At 37.0% G+C, this 22,032-nt stretch overlaps 2 protein-coding genes and 1 pseudogene across 2 annotated transcripts; all 3 read left to right on the top strand.

Annotated features, from left to right (window-relative positions):
• Window positions 1-929: 929 nt before the first annotated feature.
• LOC102285928 (olfactory receptor 8B3-like) lies at window positions 930-1,851 on the top strand (annotated as a pseudogene).
• A 7,930-nt stretch (window positions 1,852-9,781) lies between these two features.
• Window positions 9,782-11,380, top strand: LOC102275447 (olfactory receptor 8B8-like). Its single transcript, XM_070364994.1, has 2 exons — window positions 9,782-10,697; window positions 11,361-11,380. The coding sequence occupies exons 1-2, from the start codon at window positions 9,782-9,784 to the stop codon at window positions 11,378-11,380; spliced, it is 936 nt and encodes a 311-aa protein (XP_070221095.1).
• Window positions 11,381-16,397: 5,017 nt separating this feature from the next.
• LOC102278548 (olfactory receptor 8B8) lies at window positions 16,398-17,482 on the top strand. The gene is made up of 2 exons (XM_005902670.2): window positions 16,398-17,313; window positions 17,478-17,482. Exons 1-2 carry the CDS (start codon window positions 16,398-16,400, stop codon window positions 17,480-17,482), a joined length of 921 nt encoding a protein of 306 aa, XP_005902732.2.
• Window positions 17,483-22,032: the final 4,550 nt, after the last annotated feature.

The following is a 22,032-nucleotide window of genomic DNA, read 5'->3' as shown; positions in this document are numbered from 1 at the left end:
ACTCAATTTGCTCAAAAATTATGAGCTGTAGTTCTGAAAGATTTATGGGGCATATCAGACATTAAGTGTAGGCTGCATCCTCTTAGAAACAAAGGAAAGAAGGCCTCAGAGCCTGAAGTTGCTCTTCTAAGACATGGGGTAAGAACTCAGATAAGGCAATTGCATGGTTTGATGGCCTAATAAGGTGTGTTTCTGAATTCCACTTATATTAATGCCCTCCTTTTGTGATGAGTGTTCAGGGAGCTAAGATAGATGACTTTCTTTTTCATTTTTGTAGTCCTGGGATTCAGCGAAACTGGCAGAAGGATACATTAAAGGAAGGGTGCCAGGAAAGACTAAAGACATTATTTCACTCAGAGAATGTGTTATCTCAATCAGTTGCATCAAAGACATCTCACTCTTCTATATTTATGGTTTTTACTTTGTGACATGGAGCAGTAACTTAATCCCTCCTAGATTCTGGTCCCTTAGTTTTGGTTTAGAAAATCCTCTTGATTCCCCCTCCACCAAGTCAAATCTGTGTTGGTCAGTACCAGGTTAGTGGGGTTGCTGTCTCCAATTTTACTGTGAAGAGAAGGGTCATGTGAAGGAAGAATTGATGAGGGATAGAAGGGTGACTATGTCTTTGTCCAAACTTCTCCACAATCCTGTGGTTTTTACAGCAGTCATGTTTGCATCTGGAAGCAAAGTGCTTCATGCTGTAGGCTAAGTCTTGATACTTTTTGCTCATACAGCTTATAAAGACTAACAAGGGAATGCCCATGTCACTCAGTTTCATGATAATGGTAAAATAGGCAACGGTCCACATTGGTCGGGTCTCAGATCTTGCCAGTGCATGCAGCATTCTTTTGAGAACAGATGTTGTGGGAAAGTTGAATTTTTCTCTGTGTAATTCTTTCTCCTGTGTCCACAGATTCTCTTAGAGAAGAATGGCTTCTGGAAATGGTTCATTTGTGACTGAATTCCTTCTATTGGGATTAACAGACCAACCAGATCTCCAACTCCCCTTGTTCTTCCTGTTCCTAGTAACATAAAACAGTCACTGTGTTGGGAAGCTTGGGCGTGGCAACTTTAATTGGGATCAATTCACATCTGCACACGTCCATGTGCTTTTCCTCTTTAACTTGTTCTTCATAGATCTCAGTTATTCTTCTGTGTTTACACCAAAAATGCTGGTTACCTTCATATCAAAGAATAACATTATTTCTTCCATGGGGTTCATGACCCAACTTAACTTTTTGTGTTTTTTTGCTCTTTCTGAAATCTATGTGCTGACATCAGTGGCCTATGACCGCTATGTGGCCATCTGTAACCCGCTTTCGTATAATGCCATGTCCCCTAAAGTGTGTTCCAGCCTTGTGCTTGGTTCCTACTTGATGGCATTTTCTGGTGCCATGGCTCACACTCTATGTTGACACTGACTTTCTGTGATGCAAACATCATCAGCCATTTTTTTTCTGTGACATGCTCCCTTTTCTCCAGCTCTTCTGCATAAGTACCCATGTCAATGAGCTAGTACTTTTCATTGCAGTGGGCATCAATATCATTGTGCTCAGTCTCACCATCTTTATCTCTTATGGTCTCATCTTCTCTAGCATCCTCCATATCAAGTCCATGTAAGGAAAACCCAAAACCCTCAGCACCTGCAATTCCCACAGAATTGCTGTTTCCTTGTTCTTTGGATCAGGTTCATTTGTGTATCTCAAACCATTTTCTTCTGGGTCCAAGGATGAGGGAAAAATCTCTTCTGTCTTGTATACCAACACCGTTCCCTTGCTGTACCCCTTAATTTATAGCTTGAGGAACAAAGACATTATACTTGCTCTGAGAAATACCCTGAGTATGAGATAGTGATGAACAAAGAGTATCTGTCTGTGCAGTTGGTTATATGACAAGGAGATTCTTGCTGAAATCATATATTATTTATGGCAGCCTTTTAATCCTATTTTTTTCCTTAACCTGATAAAAGAAACTTGAGTCTTTTTTCATAAGTAATTTCTAGTCTTTTTGGAGTGGGTCTTTTTTTTTTTCCTCACTATTACCAAAATATCTTCTCTACCTTTTTTTTTTCCTGTTTAGTAATAGCATTAATTAAATCATAACATTGTCTCCATCTTTTTATTTCGTTGTCACTTTTGAACTCTTTTTTTTTTTTTTTCCTTTGGAACATTATGCATGGTCTTCAAATAACGGCATTCTACAATAGAGTGACATTGTATCACTGAGGGTGTTTTTATCGGCCACTTGCTATTAAAAGCATGAATTAAATATTTCTACTCTTTTCATGCTCTTTTCAAGAATGCCAGAGTTTAAAAGTTCTATGATGACTATCAAGGATAGGGCAAAGAGTTTTTTTTTTAACCTTTGTACAGTCAAGCATAGACATAACAGGTCATCAAACTACATTTATTGTATGCAAGCAAAAGTTAAGGTTAGAGTGGTTAGATTTACTTAAGTCACCTAACTTTACAAAGAAAACCTGATTTCAAGTTTGCTACTTTGTAATCTATTTTGCTGTTACTTTCTTCTATTACTTTTATTTCAGTTATGGGGGAATATGAGAAAACACTGCTAATTTCAAAGGTGACTCTGTCTTGTCCCAAGATGATAAATGAATTTCCCTCAGTGTGGCTATTACTTTTTAAAATTATTTTGTCGAAAAATAGCTTTATTGTTCTTTTTCTTGGGACTTAGGAAAACTTTGGGGTTAATATATTGGGGAGCAGATTGGTTCAAACAAGGAAGTTACTTTTTCTGAAAAAAAAAAAATTAAAGACTTGAATTTAGAAAGTTTGCAACTATCTGTAATTCAGGAACAGCACATGTGGGAAAAAGGAGACTAAATCATGCAATATGTCAGGACACATGGGCAGTAAATAAGAGGTTCCCCTTGGGAGTGGTCATGATACAGTTTCAATCTGAATTTATATCCCATTGAGTATCATAAATACATTCCAGTGTCCATAAAGGCTTGATAAAATTATAATGTACGGTGTCCATACATTGGTGGTGTTTGGAAATTAAGATGGAAAAGTTATAGTCATGTTTGGGGAAGCAGGTAGAGAAAGGACAGCTCTTCAGGAGATAAAATTGTTTTTCAGTAGCTTAAGTCACATTCAACTCTGCAAGCTGATGGACTCTAGCCTGCCAGGCACCTCTGTCCATGGGATTTTCCAGGCAAGAATACTGGAGTGGGTAGCCACTTCCTTCTTCAGAGGATCTTCCAACCTGGGGATGGAACCTTTATCTCCTGCATTGACAGGCAGATTCTTTACCACTGAGCCACCTGGGAAGCCCCAGGAGATAAAATAGCTAGGGATAACTGGAACTCAATTTAAGAAAAAGGAATTTAGAACAAAGAATGGTAGATAATGGAAGCCCTTACCCATAGCTTTCTCCATTCTGAAAGGCCCTAGATATATTGTGGAGGTCACATAATTTATTTGGATGATAAAAGCATAATTTACTCTAATTAAAAGAAGAAATAAACTAAACCCACAGAACTGGAGGACTTGGAAATGACTAAATAGCACCTTCTTGTTGGCTTCCATATGCTATTTCCATTTGGATTTTTAGGTATGAAAACCTTGAACTGCAGTTGGTATGGCAATGAGAAATTAAAGAAATTAAAAAAAAAATATTGGATGAATGAACCAAGTTGTGACCATGACTTCTGGAAAGGATCCTGAATTATTATCATTTTGGGGAAAAAAGGTTAAAAAAGGAAACTCTAAAAACCCTCAACTCAATGTATCAAGTGATAATTTAAATATTTTCTGAGATACCTTTGATGATATTCACCATTTGCCACATTCCTAGTCTCCACTCATTATTCAGTTATTTTAAAATTCAGCATAACTGGTTTGTCTGTTAGTTTTTTGAATGTTGTGATTGTTAAATCCTGTCTTAGTTTAAAAAGACCACTCATCCCCTCCCCTGATTCCAATATTAACACAATTTATTTTAACTTTACAAGTTCTAATTATGTGAAATAGTTGATCTTGGCTGCAGCTTTTTGCTTTTTTCCCTTTCTTTTACTTACTCTTCATTTTTAAAAACTTGTTTTCTTTGCTGAAAAAAAAGTATATATAAACAGGTATAAATAATATCAGTGTTATTTAGAAATCTGTGGACATCACAGAGGTGTGTCCACTAAATTATATGTTCTATCATAATTTGAGGTGGTCGCAAGAGTGGCTGAAAACCAGTTACTAATCTTTCATGAACATCAAAATGCAAATGAAATGTGCTTCATTTACAGAAAATGTTTCCTTGAAAGTAATTTGTCTTTGACTGATTGGAAAAAATTAATAAAATAGTTTAAATAGTATTTGTTATAATAAAGAGTGGTGACATTTCTAAAGAGATAACTTAGCAGAGAGTTGAGCAATTTGAACACAATTTAGTTAGAAATAAGTACAACGTCTGTCTATTTGAACTTCCTTCAAAAGAGGGTCAGGGTATTTTGCTTGCACAGCATAGTTATTCTTAGTTGGTTTTGCTTTCTTAACGTATGTGAATGGAGCAAAAAAGTAACAAGGGAAATTGTTGAAATTTTCACAACTGAGAGTCCATCAGGTAAACTATGGAATGTGACTATACTTATGTACTAAACAGAGCTGGAAGGTCTGGTTTTCTAGTTTTATCAAAAATGGTTCTCTGAATCACAGACCAGAAAGTTCTTAAATTACATCCTGAAAAATGGCAGAGATTAACTACCTTTAGTTAAAATGGTAAAGAAGAAATAAAGTCACAGATGTAGAGAACAAACTTATGGGTACTAAGAAGGGAAGAAGCTTCCTTGGTGGCTCAGATAGGTAAGGAATCATCCTATAACATGGAAGACCTGGGTTCGATCCTTGGGTCAGGAAGATCCCCTGGAGAAGGGAGTGGCTACCCACTCCAATATTCTTGCCTAGAGAATCCCCATGGACATAGGAGCCTGGTGGGCTATAGTTCATGGGGTTGCAGAGAGTCCCTTGGACAAAAAGGACATGAAACTACTCAATCCTAAAGGAAATTAACCCTGAATACTCATTGGAAGGACTGATGCTGAAGCTGAAACTCCAATACTTTGGCCACCTGATGCAAAGAATGAGGTCATTGGAAAAGACACTGATACTGGGAAAGATTTTAGGACATGATGACAAGGGGATGACAGAGGATGAGATGGTTGGATGGCATCATCGACTCAATGGACATGAGTTTGAGCAAACTCTGGGAGATAGTGAAGGACAGGGAAGGCTGGCATGCTATAGTCCATGGGGTCACAAAGTATCAGACAAGGCTGGGAAACTGAACAACAACAAAAAAAATAAGAAGAGGAGGTGGGATGAATTAGTTCATTGGGACTGACATATAAACAGTACTATGTATAATATAGATAACTAATGAGAACCTCTTGTATAGCACAAAAACCTCTATTCAATTCTCTGTAGTGACCTAAATGGGAAGGAAATTAAAAAAAAAAAATAGAGTGGTTATAGCAATATCCAATTTAAATATACTTCAAGTCCTTTTACATGTGATTTCAAATTTTCTGCTAGCCGAATTAAAAAGATAAAAGAGAAAGATGTGACGTTAATTACAATAGTGATTCCTGTAACTCAATAGAGCCAAAATATTATCACTTTATCATGAAACCAATATAAAAATTAAGATATTTTTACCTTTTATTGTACTAAGCCTTCAAAGTGTTGTCAGAACAGCCCAGATCAATGTGACACTAAATTTTAAAAATTAAGAGCACTTGACCTCTGTTTAAATTTCATTAAATTTACAGTTGAAGAGACAGAATCCCATACTTAAGTTTTTCCAAACATGTATCTGGGCTATCTCTAGTTGTGGCCTGTGGGGGTTACTCTCAAGTTGTGGCTTGCAAACTCAGGAATTGCCTCACTTGGACTCTAGAGCATGGGCTTCAGTTGTTGTGGCCCAAGGGCTCAGTAGTTGTGGTGAATGGACTTAGTTGTACCAGCACATGTGGAATCTTCCTGTATCAGGAATTGCACCCATGTCCCCTGCATTGGCAGGTGGAATCTTTACTACTGGGCCACCAGTAGTAAAGTGGTAGAAGTCCGATGGCCATACATTTTCTGTCATTTAAAAATAAGGGAACACATGTATACCTGTGGTGGATTCATTTTGATATTTGGCAAAACTAATACAACTATGTAAAGTTTAAAAATAAAATAAAATTAAAAAAATAAAGTATCTTATTTAGTAACTTTTTCATACTTATGCAGTTTTATTGAGAAAAAATTGACTGTATACATTTAGTGAAAGTGAAAACTAATCAGTCATGTCTGACTTATTGCAACCCCAGGGACTATACAGTCTATGGAATTCTCCAGGCCAAAATGCTGGAGTGGGTAGCCTTTCTCTTCACCAGGGGTTCTTCCCAACCCAGGGATCAAACCCAGGTCTCCTGCATTGCAGGTGGATTCTTTACCAGCTGAGCCACAAGGGAAGCCCAAGAATACTGGAGTGGGTAGCTTATTGCTTCTCCAGAAGATCTTGCTGACCCAGGAATTGAACCGGGGTCTCCTGCATTGCAGGCGGATTCTTTACCAACTGAGCTATCAGCGAAGCCCAGTTTTAGGGAACGTGGTTCAAGATGGGAACATAGGAAGATCCTGAGCTCACCTCCCTCCATGAATGCAGTGATTCTACAGCTATATATGAAACAATCACCTCTGAAAAAGATCTGAAAACTTGCTGAGCACTTTCTTCACCTTGTAAGGTGAGAAAAAGGCCACATAGAGGTAGATATAACAGGCTGAGATACAGTCTCACTATAAACTCTACCTCGGTGTGGAAACCAAAAACGGTGAGGGTGCTCAAGAACCTGAGTTTTTTGCACTGTTCAAGTTCTGATACAGAAGAAAATTGTTATTTCAGAACCATTTAAATTATAAGAAAGCTTTTACCTGAAGACCCATTGTTCCTTTACTCTTTAATAAGAGGTAATTTCTAGACTGTGTAGAGAATTGATGGATTAGAAAATCTCAGAGGGAACATTTTTCCTATAAGTGAGTCATTGATAGGCCAGTTAATTGGGCTTCCCTGGTAGCCCAGGTGGTAAAGAATCCACCTACAATGCAGGGGACCCTTGTTCTATTTAGGTCAAGAAGATCCCCTGGAGAAGGCATGAGCCACCCACTACAGTATTCTTGGGATTCCTTGGTTTCTCAGATAATAAAGAATCCATCTGCAATGAGGGGCACATGGGTTCGATCCCTGGGTTGGGAAAATCCCCTGGAGAAGGGCATGGCAACCCACTCCAGTATTCTTGCCTGTAGAATCCCCATGGACAGAGGAGCCTGGCAGGTTACAGTCCATGGGGTCACAAAGAGTTGGACAAGACTGAGTGAGTAAGCACAGCACCAGCACTGATTTTCTAGGACTCATTTCTGGATGAGTCTGGCTAGTGGTTTTTCAATTTTATTTATCCTCTCAAAGAACCAGCTTTGGCTGTGTTGATTTTTGCTATGGTTTCTTTTGAATTTATTTCTGCCCTAATTTTTAAGATTTCTTTCCTTCTTCTAACCCTGGGGTTCTTCATTTCTTCCTTTTCTAGTTACTTTAGGTGTGGAGTTAGGTTATTTATTTGACTTTTTTCTTGTTTCTTGAGGTATGCCTGTATTGCTATGAACCTTCCCCTTAGCACTGCTTTTACAGTGTCCCACAGGTTTTGTGTTGTTGTGTTTTCATTTTCCTTTGTTTCTATGCAAAGTTTGATTTCTTTTTTGATTTCTTCTGTGATTTGTTGGTTATTCAGCAGTGTGTCTTTCAGCCTCCATGTATTGGAATTTTTAATAGTTTTTCTCCTGTAATTGAGATCTAATCTTACTGCATTGTGGTCAGAAAAGATGCTTGGAATGATTTCAATTTTTTTTGAATTTACTGAGGCTAGATTTATGGCCCAGGATGTGATCTATCCTGGAGAAGTTTCCGTGTGCGCTTGAGAAAAGATGAAATTCATTGTTTTGTGGTGAAATGTCCTATAGGTATCAATTAGGTCTAACTGGTCTATTGTATCATTTAAAGTTTGTGTTTCCTTGTTAATTTTCTATTTAGTTGATCTATCCATAGGTGTGAGTGGGGTATTAAAGTCTCCCACTATTATTGTGTTATTGTTAATTTCCCCTTTCATACTTGTTAGCATTTGTCTTACATATTACGGTGCTCCTATGTTGGGTGCATATATATTTATAATTTTTATATCTTCTTCTTGGATTGATCTTTGATCATTATGTAGTGTCCTTCTTTGTCTCTTTTCACAGCCTTTGTTTTACAGTCTATTTTATCTTATATGAGTATTGCTACTCCTGCTTTTTTTTGGTCTCTATTTGTGTGGTATATCTTTTTCCATGAACTGGGTGAAAGACTCTCTTAACAAGTTTCTGAATCCTACATATTCGGTACATAAATTGTTTTTGAATCAGCTGTTTTTTTGTAGGAAAAAAGAGACTAGGGCTTCCTCTTCATTTCTGTAATCTACACATACAAAAAATGGGAGATTTGGCTCTTCTTTGGTGAATGGACAATCCCTAAGTGAAAGGAAAACTTGAGTAAACTATTGAATCTCTAAGGGACAAAGGACAGATTAAGGTACAGGATGCAAATGCAATCCCCCCAGGTCCCTATTATACATAGAGTGTTTCCCTGGGGAAGAGACTGAATAAACTTCTGCCACATTTATAACTGAGTACATTATAGCATCACCCTCACATTAAATCTGTGACTTACCAAGTGGCAAAAATAATAATAAGAATGCTTATTTTTCTCTGCTGCTTGAGTGGACTGAAAGTCATAAACAGAAATTATGATCTATATTTCTAAAAGATTTTGAAGTCAAATCAGAAAATATATGTGAGCCGCATTCTCTTAAGAATCAAAGGAACCAGAGCTTCAGAACCTGAAATTGCCCTACTAAGCCCAGAGGGTAAAACCAATGACCTCGGGTTTTCTGGAGAAAGGAAGGTGAGTTTCTGAATTCCATTTATTCACGTCCTTCTTGTTTGAAATTGAAGTTCAAAGATCTAAGATATCACAGTTTATTTCCAATTTAGCACCTTGAGACTCAAATAAAACTTAGAAAAATGTCTATTCAAGACATGGATCAGTGAACACTCAGAGACACTAGGGGCCTAAAAGGATGCATTAGATCAGTCAGTAAGTTCCCTCTCCATGGACGGAAGTCTCACTCATTTACAGTTACAGCTTTTACTCTGTAATGTGGGGTGAAGAGTTAACCTCTCATAGACTCTGGCCATTTAGTTTTAGTTAAGAAGTAATTTCCTTTGTTCTCACCCCACCAGTCTAATCTGCTTTAAAGGCCAGCACCTGATTGCTAGAGTCTCTGCCCATAGTCTTAATGGTGAGGGGAGACCCCAAGCGAAAGGAGAAATGTTGAGATGTGGGAAGAATGAGTCAGTCCTCGTCCAAACCTCTCCTTTATCCACTGTTTGTTTTTTATCCCAAGCAGTCAAGTCTGCACAGGGCAGTGGTTTCTTTCTTCTGTAGGCTAAGTTTTGATACTCTTTCTTACTTAGTTTATAAAGACACCAAAAAGTGAAATTCCCTGTCACTCAGTTTCAGGATAATGGTAACACAATTCCGTGAGAGAGTAGGTAAGACAATTCCATGAGTCCAGGCTGGGTTACTCTCAGATATCTCCAGCCCAAGCAGCACACTTGTGAGAGGAGATACTGTGTGAAAACATTGTTCTCGATGTAACCTTTTTTTTTTCTGTGCTCACAGATCACCTTAGAGAAGAATGGCTCCTGGAAATGGCTCTTTTGTGACCAAATTCATTCTGTTGGGATTAACCAACCAGCCAGATCTCCAACTCCCTCTATTCTTCCTGTTCCTAGGAATGTACATGGTCACTGTGCTGGGAAATTTGGGATTGATAACACTAATTGCACTGAATTCACACCTACACACCCCCATGTACTTTTTCCTATTTAATTTGTCTTTCGTAGACCTCTGTTATTCTTCTGTATTTACACCCAAGATGCTGATTAACTTCTTATCAAAGAAGAATATTATTTCTTACATGGGGTGCATGACCCAGCTCTACTTCTTCTGTTTTTTTAGCATTTCTGAATGCTATGTGCTGACATCAATGTCCTATGATCGCTATGTGGCCATCTGTAAGCCACTCTTATATAATGGTGCCATGTCCCCTAAAGTGTGTTCCAGCCTTATGTTTGGTTCCTACTTGATGGCATTTTCTGGTGCCATGGCTCACACTGGATGCATGCTGAGACTGACCTTCTGTGATGCAAACATCATCAACCATTATTTCTGTGACATTCTCCCTCTGCTCGAGCTCTCCTGCACAAGTACCTATGTCAGTGAGCTGGAAGTGTTTATTGTAGTGGGCATCAACATCATTGTGCCCAGTCTCACCATCTTTGTCTCTTATGGTCTCATCCTCACCAACATCCTCCACATCAGCTCCACAGAGGGCAGGTCCAAAGCCTTCAGCACCTGCAGTTCGCACATCGTTGCTGTTTCTCTCTTCTTTGGATCAGGGGCATTCATGTATCTCAAACCACCTTCTGCTGTGTCTCTGGATGAGGGGAAAATCTCTTCCGTCTTTTACACCAATATGATTCCTATGATGAACCCATTAATCTACAGCTTGAGGAACAAAGATGTTAAACTTGCTCTGAGAAAAACTCTGAGTAGGAGACAGTTTTAATTAGAACTGCCTGTGTGCACAAGTAACTTTTATTGTGATATATTGTTTTTAATTTTAATGGAAACCTTCTTACCATATTTTTTATTACCTTTTTTTAACCTAGTATCTTAAAGAAATTTAAATCCTGTTTGAATAATTTATTTCCATTTTTATATGTTTTTCTTAGTGTTTTAAAAATACATATCATCTCTTTTTCTTGCATAGTACTAACATTAAATAGTGAATATATTATCTTTTTTCCTTATCTTTTTGAAATTATTTTTGCACTGGGAAAAGATGAATGGCCTCCAAATAATGAATTACATAACATTAGACTGAAACCTATCACATGGGTTATTTTTAATCTGTCAACTTGCAATAAGAAGGATAAGTAAGATACTCTGTTTCTACTCTTATCTTTCCATATTTCACTTAGCAATAATATACCTTCTTGAAATACCAGAGATTGATGGTTCTAAGAGTATCAAGGATAATCCATTTCCCATATGTAAACCTTTAGTGTTAAACTTCTTTTAGCAAAGAGTTTTATTTTTCACCTTTGTAAGTAGAACTGACACATAACCAGTCATCAAAATACATGTTTTGCATGGGTGCGAAAGTGAAGCCAAGAGTGGATAATGATTTACTTAAAGTTACACAGCTTTAGAAAGAAAAATTGTAGACTAAAGTCTTATCATTTTGACTTCAAGTCAAGTATATTATTCTTCAGTATACTCTATACACTCCTGATAATGTTATTCTATTTCAGTAGAAAACCTTTACCTATGGACTCACTCCTTGTGCAGGACCCTAGACACTATTGAGATCACAGAATTTCTCTATATAAGATGAAAGCTTAAGTTATTTATGATTTAAAATGTTAAACCAACAGGACTAGATGCCTTTTGAACAAGTAGATTATTCTTGGTTTTGTTGGCCTCTGTGTGCTACATTCATTGGAGTTTTAGGTACAGAAACATTAAATTGCAGCTGGGAGAATAATGCCAATGTGAAAGAAATATTTGGAGAGTAAAGCAAGTTATGATATGAATGTTGGATTATTTTTTGAAAGCAAAAGTGTGCTACTTTAAAAATCCTCAACATGCTGTATCAGTGACCCTGTAATCATTTTCCAAGATATTTTGAAAAATATTAATTACTAAACACTCTTCTTAATCTCCAGTCCGTATTTATGTATTTTGAAATTTGGCAAAGCTGATTTTTGACTTGTTTTTGTTTGAGATGTTCAGCATAACTTAATCCTTGGCTGATATTTTTAGATGACCACTCATATTTCATCTCCTGATTGCAATATGAACATGACTGATTTTTCCTTAACAAGTTCTATTTACATAATATTGTTGATCTTGGTTAGAGTTTTGTGTTTTTTTGTTTAAACTCATGTTTCCCTCTATAAACTTTTTTTTTTGAATGGAAAGAAATGTATCTAAACAAGTGAAATTAACTGGGTCATTTGGAAACCTATAGAATACAGCTGCATGTGCTCTATTATGTATTTTGTAAAAATTTGAGTATCCCTAGGAGTGAACTAAGCCTGGCACTAATCTTTCATTTCATGATCCTCAAAATTAGAATGAAATCTGTTCATTTACATAAAAGAACTACTCTTTAAAATGAGTAATTTATGTCTTTGGTTAATTTGAAAAAATTATAAGTAACTTAAAATACAATTTGTAATAATTACCTGTAGTAACATTGTAAAGGAGGCAACTTTGCTGATTGTTCAGCAAATTAATCAGTTAGCAATGGAATTGTTTCAGTTAGCAATGGAACTGTGCATCTCTGTGTTTGGACTTCTTTTGAGTGGAGGGGGAATCAAGCCAGAGTATTTTTTTTTATTATACTTTAATATGATTTTTATTTTTATTTTTTTTTAATTTTATTTTATTTTTAAACTTTACAATATTGTATTGGTTCTGCCATATATCGAAATGAATCTGCCACAGGCATACATGTGTTCCCCATCCTGAACCCTCCTCCTTCCCCAAACCATCCCTCTGGGTCATCCCAGTGCACCAGCCCCAAGCATCCAGTATCGTGCATCGAACCTGGACTGGCGACTCGTTTCATATATGATATTATACATATTTTAATGCCATTCTCCCAAATCATCCCACCCTCTCCTTCTCCCACAGAGTCCAAAAGACAAGCCAGGGTGTTTTAAATGTTCAGTTCAGTTGCTCAGTTGTGTCTCACTCTTTGAGACCCCATGGGCTGCAGCACTCCAGGCTTCCTTGTCCATCACCAACTCCTGGAGCATGTTCAAACTCATGTACATCGATTTGGTGATACCATCCAGCCATCACATCCTCTGTCGTCCCCTTCTGCTCCTGCCTTCAGTCTTTCCCAGCATTAGCATCCTTTCTGATGATTCCATTATTCACATCAGGTGGCCAAAGTATTGGAGCTTCAGCTTCAACATTAGTCCTCCCAATGAATATTCAAGACTGAGTTCCTTTAGGACTGACTGGTTTGATCTCTTTGTAGTTCTTCCTTTCTTGAGTTGTGTGACTGGCACTGACAGGTTTTGAGGGAAGTTACAGTTCTGCTGAAGGTGTTCAATCTTAAAGTCAACCTTGTAAGCCCTTGGTTTCTCCTTTGCCCATCAACCAGGACAGAACTTTTTCTAAATTGCTGTGAAATTGGATTCTTTTCCAAAATGTTGCATCATGAATATATATTTTCTTTCCTAATTTAGCTAGCTAGTGATTTAAAATATTATACAATATATTGGGAAGATTCTAAACAAGACATAGAGAACTAAGAAGATGTTTCAAAGAAGCTTATATTCACATGGCATGATTTTAATTTTCGTCCTTCAGAAATTCAGTGCCTAGTGGTTTCTTCCATCTCCCTTTTAAGTTTTGCCCCACTAAAAACAAACAAACAAATTCTATAATTTTGGTAGCTGCACAAGCCATTATTTTGTTTGTGGATGCCCTCTTTTCTGGAGCATTTTGAAGGCATATTTTTGAGCATTTGATGCTTTTCTATCAATAAGAGAGAGAACACTCCATTATCTTAGAATGATATTCTTCTCCCTCCTTCCACTCAATATAAGTAGTGTGTTTAAAGATAGACTCATGTAGGTTTATTTTTCACACAAAAACATATATATTTCTAAAATGGGTTGAATCTCCCAAGACAATTGAATGGTTTTTGTTAAGTAAACATTCTCCTACTTACTTTTTTATGTTTTTGATAAAGTTAAAGTTTTGTACCATATTTAAAGTGTGCAAGATACTAATCAGAATGGTACTTTCAGGCTTCTCATCAAAGTTAACTCTGACTCAGTTTCTTCTTGAATTTTAACCAAACGTTAATCATAGTTTTGAGAATTACGTTTTTACAACATAGCTTCAATTTTCAAGTGGGTAATGGAGAACCACTGAAAGTTCTTGAACTAGGGAGGCACAGAGCCATGTTTTCAGATGTTATCTAGTAGCATTATTCATGACCAAATAAGAGTGAATATGTGGGAAAATGTGAAAATAATAGTTAGAAGCTACTATAGTTCAATATTACACTAGTTTAGTTTAATCATAAAGCCAGAAGTTGTGCGGTGGCTGGGGACAGATGGGTGCAGGTCACTGTGGTTGCAGATGTTGTGGTTTAGCACAAGAGAAGTTTTGAATGTATTCTGAAAGCTCTTAGATAAAAATAAGATGAGTTTCATTACCATCTTTCTAAGTTTCAGAAGTATTCATTGAATTCTTTCTGTGTTCTCAGCATTGTTCCAACATTGTTCTTAGTTTCTGGGTCCAAATAGTTAACAAGATAGAATAGATGTTTGTCCTCATAGAATATACAGTTTATAGAAAAGCATGAATTAAAGGGGAAAAGTCTGATGAGTATTCTGAAAGAGAATCTACTGAAATTTATGAGAACATGAGTAATAACAGCTGACTTTTATTGACACTCATATGCCAATACTGGCCCAACCATTTTAGTTTTTTTTTTTTTTTTCATTTGATTAACACAACAGCTCAATGAAAGAGATGCTATTTTTACATTCCTTATTTTACATAGGAGAACCAAGGGATTCAATAACTTTTCCAAAGGGTTATAGTGTGTAAAAGTGGAAGAAGGAAGGTAGGATTCATAGCACTCTAACTCATAACCCATACTCTTTTCTATGATGAGAAGAACTGATAACTTCACTTACTGAAATGTTACAGAAAATTAGGCAGCAGGCGAGTCTGGTAGAAATTTCAGGACTATGTAAAAAATATAAACGATAGAAGGGCTATACTATATTGAAATTATTTTAAAGACATCTCACAAAGAGAACAACTGAAATTAGTTGCTGCAACATTTGATGTGTTCAGATAAAGAAATAAAGAAACCTGGAAGTAGGTCTTTTGTAGAAATAGGTCCATTTAGTAAATGTGAATAAAGAGGGAAATGAGACAATATAGTAGCTTTCCCCTCAGAGGTGCAGATAATGAGGAGATGGGAATTCACTTTGGATCTACCTGAGGGATGTACAGTCCCCAGAGTAAAGCAAAAATGAGTGGAAGAGTGAGCCCCTAAGGAACTAAAGACAGATCATGAACCAGGATCCATAATTCCCTTATTTCATATTGTACATATAATCTACACTCTGGGGAGGAGACCAAGCAAGCTTCTAACCTACATTTCACCAAGTGCATTACATCACTGCACTCACATTAAATCTGTGTCTAATCAAGTAGCAAGTATGACAATAAAAGGATTATTTTTCTTCTGTTGCTTGAAAACGCTGAAGATATCAGAAATTATGAAAGCTCAGAAAGATTTCCAGGGCATAGGTGAATTAATGTCTAGCTCCTCTCCCCTGAAATCAATGGGATCAAGCCTGGAGAACGTGAAATGACATTTCCAGAACTAACAGGGTAAAGACATAGGATAAGGGAGACAGTCCTGCAGTTTTAAGATCAAAGTTGGGTGAGTTTCTGAATTTAATTTACAATATTTATTCGTTGTTTGGTGTTCAAAGTTCAGGGACCTATTATATGTCCATTCTTTCTTGTCTTGTGTAGCTGAGATGCAAGTAAACATCTAGAAATATCTGTTGGAGAGGAATCAGAGAATATTAGAGGGGCTCAAAGGACATATCAGTCAGGAAATTTCCTCTAAGTAGGTTGATCTCTCACTCTTCTTCCTTTATGATTTTCACTCTGTGACAAGGTTGGTAACAATTCTCCTAGACTCAGGTCCCCTCATCTTGGTTTAGAAGCAGTGTTCTTGGTTCCTGCCACATAAGGTGTATCTGCATGAGAAGCCAGCGCCAGGTTGCTAGGGTCACTGCCTCCAGTTGTACTGGTGAGGGAAGAGTTCAGGGGAATGAGGGAATGCTGAGAAGAGAAAATGCTGAGAAGAGAGTAGAAGAGTTGCATCCTTGTCCATCCTTCTTTTCCCTGGGTTTTTCCAGAGGGTATATTTGCATATGGCATCTCTTGTCTTCCCTCTCTAGTATGATTGTGATCTCCTTTGGTATATTTGGCTTATAGAAACTCTATATAGGTGAGTCCACATCACTCTGTATCCTGATAATGGAAAAAGCAGACTGTATGGGACTGAGTCAGGATAGTGTCAGGCGTTTGCAGTGTGTATTTTGTTTTGGAGAATGGGGCACTGGATGAGGTGAGTTGCTCTCTAATGGGACTCTTTTTCCTGTATCCACAGATTCCTTTAGAGAAGAATGGCTCCTGGAAATGGGTCTTTCGTGACTCAGTTCATTTTGATGGGTTTAACAAACCAACCAGATCTACAACTCCCCTTGTTCTTCCTGTTCCTAGGAATGTACATAGTCACTGTGATTGGGAACCTGGGCTTGATTATCTTAATTTTGCTAAATTCACATCTACACACCCCCATGTACTTTTTCCTTTTTAACTTGTCCTTCATAGATCTCTGTTACTCTTCTGTGTTTACACCCAAAATGCTGATTAACTTCATATCAAAGAAGAATATTATTTCTTACATGGGGTGCATGACTCAGCTGTACTTTTTCTGTTTTTTTGTTATTTCTGAAATCTATGTGCTGACATCAATGGCCTATGACCGCTATGTAGCCATCTGTAACCCACTTTTGTATAATGTTGTTATGTCCCCTAAAGTGTGTTCCACTCTTATGCTTGGTTCCTACTTAATGGCATTTTCTGGTGCCATGGCTCATACTGGATGCATGCTGAGACTGACCTTCTGTGATGTAAACACCATCAACCATTATTTCTGTGATATTCATCCTCTGCTTCAGCTCTCCTGTACAAGTACCTATGTCAATGAGTTGGTTGTTTTCACTGTGGTGGGCATCAACATCACTGTGCCCAGCCTCACCATCTTTATCTCTTATGGCCTCATTTTCTCCAGCATCTTCCACATCAGCTCCACAGAGGGCAGGTCCAAAGCCATCAGCACCTGTAGTTCCCACATCATTGCTGTTTCTCTCTTCTTTGGATCATGTGCATTTATGTATCTTAAACCATCATCTGCTGGGTCTCTGGATGAGCAAAAAGTCTCTTCTCTCTTTTATACCAATGTGGTTGCTATGATGAACCCCTTAATCTACAGTTTGAGAAACAAAGATGTGAAAACTGCTCTGAGAAAAACTGTAAGTGGAATACAGTTTTGATTAGAGACAACACCTTTTTGTGCAGAAAATCACAGGATAGGGATATTCTCTTTTTAATTTTAATGATCTTATTAGCACTCTTATTATTCTAGTTTGTATCATATGAAAGACTTTTTTGACGTTTCAATTTATTTAAACTTATCACAGAGTAGACTTCTCTCCTTATTTACCATTTGCATAATTTCCTTTCCTCACATGTTCCCATTTATTAATACTACTAAGAAGAACATTTATCATCTTATCATTCATTATAATCATTTTGTTTATTTATCAAATTATTTATTATAATATATTTTCTGCATTAGTCTGAACTTACCTTTACCTGTGGAAATTGAAGACTGGTCAACAAATCATCAAATTAAGGAACACTAGGGTGACATAACTGATGCTTTTTTTTTTTAATTTAATTTTTTTATTTTTATTTATTTATTTTTTTTCCCAGGAACTTCAGTTTATTTTTATTTTTTTTTATTTATTTTTTTATTCTTCCAATTTTATTTTATTTTTAAACTTTACATAATTGTATTAGTTTTGCCAAATATCAAAATGAATCCGCCACAGGTATACATGTGTTCCCCATCCCGAACCCTCCCCCTCCTCCCTCACCATACCATCCCTCTGGGCCGCCCCAGTGCACCAGCCCCAAGCATCCAGCATCATGCATCGAACCTGGACTGGCAACTCGTTTCCTACATGATATTTTACATGTTTCATTGCCATTCTCCCAAATCTTCCCACCCTCTCCCTCTCCCACAGAGTCCATAAGACTGTTCTATACATCAGTGTCTCTTTTGCTGTCTCATACACGGGTTATTGTTACCATCTTTCTAAATTCCATATATGTGCATTAGTATACTGTATTTATGTTTTTCCTTCTGGCTTACTAATCTCAAAAATATACAAGCAACTCCTACAGCTCAACTCCAGAAAAATAAACGACCCAATCAAAAAATGGGCCAAAGAACTAAATAGACATTTCTCCAAAAAGACATACAGATGGCTAACAAACACATGAAAAGATGCTCAACATCACTCATTATCAGAGAAATGCAAATCAAAACCACTATGAGGTACCATTTCACACCAGTCAGAATGGCTGCGATCCAAAAGTCTACAAATAATAAATGCTGGAGAGGGTGTGGAGAAAAGGGAACCCTCTTACACTGTTGGTGGAATGCAAACTAGTACAGCCACTATGGAGAACAGTGTGGAGATTCCTAAAAAACTGGAAATAGAACTGCCTTATGATCCAGGAACCCCACTGCTGGGCATACACACTGAGGAAACCAGAAGGGAAAGAGACACGTGTACCCCAATGTTCATCGCAGCACTGTTTATAATAGCCAAGACATGGAAGCAACCTAGATGTCCATCAGCAGATGAATGGATAAGAAAGCTGTGGTACATATACACAATGGAGTATTACTCAGCCGTTAAAAAGAATACATTTGAATCAGTTCTAATGAGGTGGATGAAACTGGAGCCTATTATACAGAGTGAAATAACTGACGCTTTTGAACTGTGGTGTTGGAGAAGACTCTTGAGAGTCCCTTGGACTGCAAAGAGATTCAACCAGTCCATCCTAAAGGAAATCAGTCTTGAATATTCATTGGAAGGACTGATGCTGAAGCTGAAACTCCAATACTTTGGCCACCTGATTCAAAGAACTGACTCATTGGAAAAGACTCTGATGCTGGAAAAGATTGAAGGCAGGAAGAGAAAGGGACGACAGAGGATGAGATGGTTGGATGGCATCACCGACTCAATGGACGTGAATTTGAGTAAACTCCAGGAGTTCACCATGGACAGGGATGCCTGGTGTCCTGCAGTCCATGGGGTCACAAAGAGTCGGACATGACTGAGTGACTGAAACTGAGGGTGACATAATGTCACTGGGGATGTCTTATCTGCCAATTGCCATTAGAAGTATGAATCTGAGAATGTTTCCTCTTTCCATCTCTCCAGGCTTCATTGAGCAAGATTATATCACTTTTAATTTCTGAAGTGGAAGACTTTATAGTGACTGTTAAGTATAACCCACTTTGTATCTGTAAGCACTGTGAATGCCTCCTTTGACAAAGGATTTTGTTATCTGCATGTAATGGATTGTCAAAATGTATTCATTATATGGTCATTACATAGAGTGGTTAATGACTTTTTTACAATCATATGTGTTTTTAATGAAATAGTCTAGAATAAGTTTAGGTTTCTGATTTCAAGACTACTTTTCTCAATATACTTGGCTTCTATTGTATCTCTTTAATTTTGTTTATGTAAACGTGGCACAGGAAAAACTATCCTAGTTTTTAATCTGAGTATGCTTTGTTTCAGGTTGTTACATGAATTTCTCTCAGAGTGCATATTGCTCTTTTTAAATTTTATTTAAATTTTTGAGGAAAACTTCATCAGGGGTTTTGTTATAGTTGTTTATGGGAAAGATAATGCCTTTTGGGCTAGTATACTGGGGAGAAGATTGGTGACTAAGAATGTTTCTTCATTCACAAAATTTAAAAATTAGTTTTTGGAATGCTTGCAATGTTTGTAATTCAGAGAACAGGACATGGGAGAGAAAGGAGCCCAGAAATCTCTCATGAGGCTGGACCTCAACAGATCCATGGCCAATACATAAGAAGACCCTGTGGAGAGTAGTCGTGAGGCTTAGGATCTGCATTTTAATCTGGATGTTTATTCTGTTCCATCTGGTGAGGTGAATATATCCAGTCCATAAAGTTTTTCTAAACTTATAATGCATAGTGACCATACAGCAGTAGTATTTGCAGGAATAAAGGTGAACAAGCTGTGCCATAATTGTGGAAAACCAGAAAGACATAGGATACGTTTTCATAAGATTAGATGGTGAGTAGTAATTAAAGCTCAAATTAGAAGGATGGAATCTAGAAAAATATGATAGAAAACAGAAACCTCTATTTATAAGTCTCCTGTTTCTAGACAGCCACAGAAATATTATAAAGATCATAGGATTTGTCTGGATAGGATAAAAACTTAAAATGTTTGATATTTAAAGAAAAAGTTAAACCCATGAACCTGCATCCATTTGGTGTAACCTGGGCACAGCTAAATCACTCCTGCTTCTGTTGGCTTCCATATGGTACTTATGGATTTCAAGGCATGAAATTGTAAATAAGTCTGCAGTTAGGATGATGAGAACTATGATAATTTGCAAGAAACATTTGGTGGATGAATCAAATGTTGTGACGCTGTGTTTTCTGGAATAGAATGTTGGATTATTTTTCTTTTGAGAAAATAGGGGGAAATGGTTATTAAAATGCTTGTCTTACTTGTGGCAATTTCAGCATTTTAAAAGATAACTTTAATAATATTTTAAAATTTTTCTTGCTTTCTAACCTCTTCTGAAGAGTTAGATATTATGAATTTAGCAACACTGATATGCTTGCTTTTGTTGTAAGTTTAGATGTTCAGCATTGACTTACATTTTTTAACTCCTTGCTATATCTTTGATTTATTGTTTTCAGTGTTACTCATACCACATCCCTTGATCTCAATATCAACATATATTATTTTCACATACCAAGGCCTATATTTATAAAATAGTTGACCTAGTTGGCAATTTTTTTCATTTATATTTTACCCCTTTTTTATAAACTTGTCTTCCTTATTGAAAAAGAAGTGTATCTAAAGAACTAAATAATAATTACACTATTTGGGAACCCTTGTAGGCATACAGAGGTACAGCCACTCTTTTGTATTTTAGCATTAATTGATGTGCTAAAATATGTTAAAGTTGGTCACAAGATTTCCATTTTAGAAGCCTCAAAATAGAATTTGTTTCATTTTTTTTAAAAATAAACTTTCTGTCAAATTAGATTTCATTCTATCAGAATATTGTGTATAAAATAATATAGAAGTTTAAATAATACTTCTAAACTTTACATTTGGCAATGGTTTAAGGAATCAAGTTAATTATTATATCTTGTTAGCAAATGAAGCTCTGTGTATCTGTTTCAGATCAGATCAGTCGCTCAGTTGTGTCCGACTCTTTGAGACCCCATGAATCGCAGCACACCAGGCCTCCCTGTCCATCACCAACTCCCGGAGTTCACTCAGACTCACGTCCATTGAGTCAGTGATGCCATCCAGCCATCTCATCCTCTGTCATCCCCTTCTCCTCCTGCCCCCAATCCCTCCCAGCATCAGAGTCTTTTCCAATGAGTCAACTCTTTGCATGAGGTGGCCAAAGTACTGGAGTTTCAGCTTTAGCATCATTCCTTGGACCTCGATAAAAGGAGGGGAATCAAGTTAGGATGCTTATGTGTATAATATGGAGCATATTATTGCAAAACTTGAACACTGCAACATTTGAAAAATTTCAGATAAAGAAATAAACAGACCTGGATTAGGACTCTTATGGAAATATGTCCACTTAGGAAATGGGCATAGAGAGGGACTGAAGCAGTGTCCTAGCTTTCCCTTCAGAGGTGAAGATAATGAAGAGATGGGAATTCACTTTGGATCTACCTGAGGGATGTACAGTTCCCAGAGTAAAGCAAAAATGAGTAGAAGAGTAGGTCTATAAGAACTAAAGACAGATCACACACTGGAATCTATAATTTCCTTATTCCATTTATATATATATTCTTTACTCCAGGAAGAGACTTAGAAAGCTTCTACCAAGTTTTTAACTAACAGCTTTACATCATTATACTCACATTAAATCTTCTGT

The sequence above is a fragment of the Bos mutus genome, chromosome 29 (assembly GCF_027580195.1).
Source record: "Bos mutus isolate GX-2022 chromosome 29, NWIPB_WYAK_1.1, whole genome shotgun sequence".
Classification (NCBI taxonomy): Eukaryota; Metazoa; Chordata; class Mammalia; order Artiodactyla; family Bovidae; genus Bos; species Bos mutus.
This window is presented reverse-complemented; position numbering and strand designations above follow the sequence as displayed.